At 38.7% G+C, this 6564-nt stretch overlaps 1 protein-coding gene across 1 annotated transcript; it reads left to right on the forward strand.

Moving 5' to 3' along the window:
• Positions 1-4249: 4249 nt before the first annotated feature.
• Positions 4250-4663, forward strand: LOC122662930. The gene has a single exon (XM_043858632.1). It carries the CDS (start codon positions 4250-4252, stop codon positions 4661-4663), a length of 414 nt encoding a protein of 137 aa, XP_043714567.1.
• The last annotated feature ends 1901 nt before the right edge of the window (positions 4664-6564 follow it).

Here is a 6564-nt window from a genome sequence, read left to right on the forward strand (position 1 = left end):
GTCCCTTCCATCTTCCACAAGACTTCTTCTCTTCTCAATCTCTTTCTTTTTCTTCATGTTTTATCTTGGGAGCCCAAGTGGAAAGCAGTCTTGCCATCACCGTTTTAGCAGCTTTGTCTTCAACGCATTGCACCCCCGTCACGAACCAGCAATTTCATCTCCATGGAAGATCATCATTGCTGCCCCCTGCCTCTTAGCACCATGACCAGCTAAGTTCTTTCTATCTCTAGGTGTAGATGAACTGATGGTATTTGTTATTTAAAATTTTGGTTTGTATTCTTGATTGCTTGATGTTGAGACCCCATCCCTACTTGGATGATTTTAATTGATATATTTAGGTGAGGAATTTTGTTTCTGTGATTCAATATTTTCATTCAAGCAATGATATTCTGTTCTTATGTGGTTGTACCGATGATGAATTATAGCTGAACGAACTAGGCGTGCCAAGCCCTACAAATGAAGGATGATAGTACTCGTCAAGATAATCCATACCTAAGAGGAACCTACATTTTGTGGTATTATTAAGTCTGTGGTTATAATAAACCGAAGCATGCAACCAAATTGAATAACAACCCATTGGGGATTCAAACCCTAAAGATAGTCTTCTCTCGTATTTGCATATCGTTGTTAGCTTAGATTCGTTTCTTTCGTTCGTAGTTTAAAAATCAGATTTATTGCAATTTAATTTTCATCACTTCCAACTTATCATTTTAGTAATTTAGCCTTCCAGTTCCCCGTAGATCGACCTCTTACTCGCTACTTGCTAGATTAATTTAGAGTTTTATTTTTGACCGGTTAACGACACGATCAATTTTTATAGAGTTTTATGGCCAATCAAAGTCCTCCATACTCTCGTGATAAATTATAATCGATCGAAATTGTGGCGGTGACATTTATTTCATAGTTGCAATGACCCATTATAGGTGTTAGTAGTGTGGGTAGACAATGTAATAAAATTACCTACCGCAAGGGATTTTTCAGGTTACGCCCTGGTAGGATCATCCTTTAATATGATTTTGGATAAGTTTTGTTCTTATGTGCAATTTAGGATAATCTTATGGGCTACCCTTTAGGATCACACCACTTGGTTAGATCTGGACTGTAGGTTTGCCACCTCCTCAATTAGGTCTCTCTATATATAAAGAGACCTAAGGCCAAGGATGATTGATGATAATAGAAAAAAAATCATTCGAACAATTTGCATAAAATTGTGAGAGAGCTTTGAGAGAAAAAGAGAGTCTTCTTCTTCCTCAAGCACTATTGGCCATTGGAGGTGAAACAAGCTTGGGAGATCTTCTTCAAGTGTTGTATTCCTTTGGAGGAACACACCATTTGAGTGTTCTAGGTGACCTTGCTCTCCCCTTGAGGTTAGTACATTAATATGTTTATTGAGATCCTTGCATGCTCATAAAATTTTGTGATTACATGAGAATCTCATCTTCTGTCACCACTAACAATTGGCATCAGAGCATAGGTTCTTCATTAAAGACATGTCAAAATCAACTTGCAATCTTTTTCTTCCTCCATTATTATGTTTTGAGCTTTTTTGAATTTTGAGTATTGTACACAAAATTCAAAGTTGACAATATATGAAACGAAGGAGAAGAGGCCGGCAGCCGCGGCAAGCAGGCACGGCCTGTCAGTCGCCCCTGCTAGCCAGCTTGTCAGCAGGTGTGGGGCGGGCGGTCATGCGCAGGAGCAGCCTTGCGTGCCGTGCGGCTGTAGGCTGTGGCTAGTGTGCGCGCAGGCAACGGCCTGCTGCCGTGCGCCGTGTGGGCAACGACCCTTGCATCTGGAAAAAAAAAAGGGTCCATGGAGGTTGGGGAAGATGATTTTTGAAAATTTTTATGTATGCATGTGATGTAGATTTATAAAGTTCATCTTCTTCATGTCAAATTCCATCTTGTAAACTCCATTATTGGAGTTCTAGTTGAATCTATTTTAATGGAGATTGCTTGAAGATGCTCTAATTGTGTTTTGAACACAATAGGACTTTTAGCAAAGTTTCCTAATTAGATTAGGAAAGTTGGATTTGTGAGCAAGATTGTCTAATTAGATTAGGAAACTTGTATTTGAATTAATTTCTTATTTTGGATAGGAATATAAATCTAATTAAGTTGCTCACAATATTATGAGAATTTAAAAGGGGTGGGATTCTGATTTCCTATTTGGAATCAAACTCTAACTATTTTCTCTCATAAATAAAAATTGATTTTAAATAGGAATTCTAACTTGATTAGGAAAGTCCAAATTAAAATAGGATTCTATTTAATTACAAATTGACCCATGGGACCCACTTTATTAATACATGGATTGGACCGATGGGACCCACACGGTTCGGCTTTGGGCTGAACCAAGGGCCGACCCATATGGGTTTGACCCATGGGCCGGTCCATGTGGATCGGACCACTTGGGTCGACTAAATAAAAAAACTATATTTTGAATGAAATATATGCAAATTTTATTTTTTAATTTAAAGTTCCACTTGGTGTGATTAATTGAGAATTGATTGGACATCGAGTTTTATGAGAACCGAAATGCATTTTCATTCTAACATTGTTTAATTAAAGAAATTTCAGAATAGTTCTTGAAATTGTGTAATAAAACAAGTATGTGTGAAATTATAATTTTGCCCTCATTGCATTTTATTATGAGATAATATAGAGAATGCAATGCTTTCTTGAGTACATACCTACCTATCATGTATAGATTGCATATCCAACTGCTGGGTATTAAAGTTGATACTTGAATCATTTTTAAAGAGTTAAAAGTGGGATTATGAGATTCATGTGATACTAGCACTTTGATTTTGAGCAATTGATCTAACCATTTGTTTTGTAGCATGGAATGGTCATAGGATTAAGTATGTGATGGTTGTTTTATATTTATGTCACTTCTTAATTTTCCCCCCTCTCTTCTTACCGCATTCTAAATGGTCGTATCCCCCTTGAGCAGCCCTATAATTGGAGGGTTGGTTTCCCAAGGTTTTCTAAATGGTTGCAAAATTTTAATCTTTATTTTTTAATTCATGAGATGTAATTTAATTTTAAAGTCCAATGGATGTAACCACTTGAAGACATGAGATGAAAGAAGAGGAACGTGACTTTAAGGAAGACAAAGTTTCGAGTGAGAGCTTCTCAAGTTTCAAGGAGTTGAAGACCTTCGAGAATCCCATGACCATACCATATTATTGCTTACTTTATTTGCTTTATATGATTTGCTACATGTTAGTACATAGGGTAATATTTGCTTGTGCACGTTACTAGATGCATGTGATGTATGATGGTTAGGAGTAACATGGTTAATGCGTAGTAATGTTAAAATTACCTTATTACCCTCGACTAAGTAAAGCAAGTAATAGTGCGAGAATCTTTAACTGTTAGAATCCTGTGGCCTCCTATCTCGATGAGAGAATGGACTATCCATAGACCACTTTGGGAACTCCAAAAATGCTAACCTTAGTGATCAGTGGATAAGTAGCATCCTCCCATCTCCGGTGTGATAGAACAATCATAGTAAATAGGTATAGCCTGAGTGTCAGCATTACCTAAGAGCCATGAATTATTTTGAGGAGATAGGTACCTACTTGACTTGAGTGTGCAGTGAACTCCGAAAGGCTAAACTGTCACTCAAGTGGCCAAAGTATATTGGAGGTCAACCCTTATATTAGGGTATTGATAGTAAAGTATATACATAGTGAACTTCGAAAGGCTAAGCTATGCATATTAAAGGCTTAGAAGACTCCAATTCACATTTTCGACTGAGAGGGATGTTGATTTCCTGAGTTACCATTGGAATGTGATGCATGTTTCCTTAATTATTTTGATGGTATGGTTGCTAATTAATTATTTGTACATTATTTGTAGACCCTAACTGCCATCAATATGACCAACAACGCCGCCCTCAATTCCCTACTTAATGACAATAGACTGACCGGGACTAATTACCCAGAGTGGAAGTGAAAGCTTATATTCGTTCTGAAGGTAGAGAAGATCCACCATGTCATTTCTACTGATGGACCTCCCTTACCCCACACCACTGAAGGTGATAACTATGTGGCTAGGGAGACCTTCAAAGAGAAGGACGCTCTGGCCACCGCCTATATTCTTAGCTCCATTGATAAGAACCTCCAGAGCTCATATGATGACCTGGAATCAGTCAAGGATGTGATGGAACACTTAGAGCAGACTTTTGGCAAGCAAGATCATCTTGCAAGCCAACAAATCTCCTAGCGTTGTTCTCTGCAAAGATGCATGATAGTACCACAATCCAGGATCATATGATGAAGCTTACCAAGCTCTTCTCTGGATTGGAGAATAAGGGTACTCTATTTGAGTTGGACTTCAAGATAGAAATTATCTTTGCCTCACTTCCTGACGCCTATATCTCCTTTATCATGAACTTCTACATGAATAAAGTAGTGGTTAACAACGTCTCTGAGCTTACTAACATGCTTATAGAAGCAGAAAGTACACTTAAGAAAAATAAGGTTGTTTCTCTTGTTATTGAGAAGAGTTCTCAAGGTTCAAAGAAAAAGAAAAAGAAGAGGACTAAGAAAAGCAAGAAAGGCAAGTCAACCGGTGTGAAAGAGGGAGGAGCGCAGAAGAAAAAGGCCAAAGCTGACAAAGGAAAATGTTTCCGTTGTGGCAAGACTAGACACTGAAAGAGAAACTGCCAAGAGTACCTAGCTTCCTTGAAGAAGGACAAGCCAGAGATAGGTATTTTTGAATCTTTTGTTGTTTCTGAATTTCTTATGTTGGTTGGACCAATTGACATGCGGTATGTGGACTCTGGGTCCACCGCACACATTTGCAATAAGTTGTAGGGGTTTCAGGAGAGCAAAAGGACAAGAAGGAATAAGATCACCCTCAAAGTTGGAACTAGAGATGAAGCTGAAGTAGTAGCTGTAAGAACTTTTTTCATTTATTTTAGCAATGCTAGTTATTTGAAACTTAATAATTGTTATTACGTACCTGGATTTAGTAGGAATTTGATTTCAGTTTCAAGACCTTCAGGGCAAGTTTATTGCCTCTGGTTTTAAATTGAATTGTCTTTACTTTCTCAATTCTGTCTTGAATGAATCCGGTGATTCCAACATGAATGTTAATGTAATGAAAAGAAAGTACTCTCCAAATAATCATATGTATTTATGGCATCTTAGATTAGGCCACATAGGGATAGACAGGATAAATAGGTTAGTTAAGGATGGACCTCTTGAAAGTCTAGAGGTTCTGCCATTTCCAACTTGTGAATCATGTCTACAAGGTAAAATGGCCAAGTTACCCTTTCCTAAGAAAGGAGGAAGTGCCAACGGAACGTTAGATTTAATCCACTCAGACGTTTGTGGACCACTGAATATCACTGCTAGGCAGGGATATCAGTACTTCGTTACTTTCATCGATGACTATTCACGTTATGGCTATGTTTATCTAATGTATCGCAAATTGAAAACCTTTGAAAAGTTCAAAGAGTTCCAAGTCAAGGTTGAGAACCAATTAGATAAGCGTATTAAATGCCTCAGATTCTATCGAGGAGGTGAATACTTATCCGACGAATTCTTGGACCACTTACGAGATAAGGGGATCTTATCACATCTAACGGCACTAGACACACCACAACAAAATGGTGTGTCAGAGCGTAGAAATAGAACTCTGTTAGATATGGTTCGATCCATGCTCACCTATTCTCAGCTGCACTTGTCATTTTGGGGATATGCATTGGAAACGGGTATATACATTCTAAACAGGGTTCCAAGCAAGTTTGTGCCCAAGACACCATATGAGTTGTGGACAGGGCGCAAGCCTAGTCTACGACACTTTAAGGTATGGGGTTGTGTTTCACATGTGAAATGACAGCATGCAAACAAGCTTGAACCCAGGACTGATAGATGCCATTTCCTAGGATACCCCAAAGGCATTGTGGGTTACTATTTCTATAACCCAATAGAGAAAAAGGTGTTTACAAGTAAACACACCATGTTTCTCGAGGATGACCAAATTTCACCCAGAACAGAGCTGGTTGTAATTCAAAAGTTGGATAACATGGATACTCAGATGGTCCCTACGCCACCACTCGTTGATACTTCACCACCGGTGATGGATCCTATAGAGCCTAGGCACAGTGGGAGAACAATCAGGGCTCCTGACCGTTTGGTTTTATTTAGCAAGGAATCAAACAAAGTAGAAGAGTTCTACATGGTCACCGATAATTTGGATACGGATCCCTGCACCTACCAAGAGGCTATAGCAGATGTGGATGCAACTAGATGGTTAGATGCTATGAAAGCCGAAATGGACTTCATGTACTCCAATGGCGTTTGGACTCTAGTGGATCCACCTGAAGGCAATAAGCCTATAGGATGCAAATGGATCTACAAGAAGAAGAAAGGTGTCAATTGAAGTGTGGAGAGATATAAGGCAAGGCTGGTAGCTAAGGGCTATACCCAAAGAGAAGGCATAGACTATGAGGAGACCTTCTCGCCAGTCGCAATGTTAAAATCCATATGGATTTTACTTTCTATAGTGGCACACTTCGATTTTGAGATCTGGCAGATGGATGTCCAGA

The sequence above is a fragment of the Telopea speciosissima genome, chromosome 5 (genome assembly GCF_018873765.1).
Source record: "Telopea speciosissima isolate NSW1024214 ecotype Mountain lineage chromosome 5, Tspe_v1, whole genome shotgun sequence".
NCBI classification, from domain to species: Eukaryota; Viridiplantae; Streptophyta; class Magnoliopsida; order Proteales; family Proteaceae; genus Telopea; species Telopea speciosissima.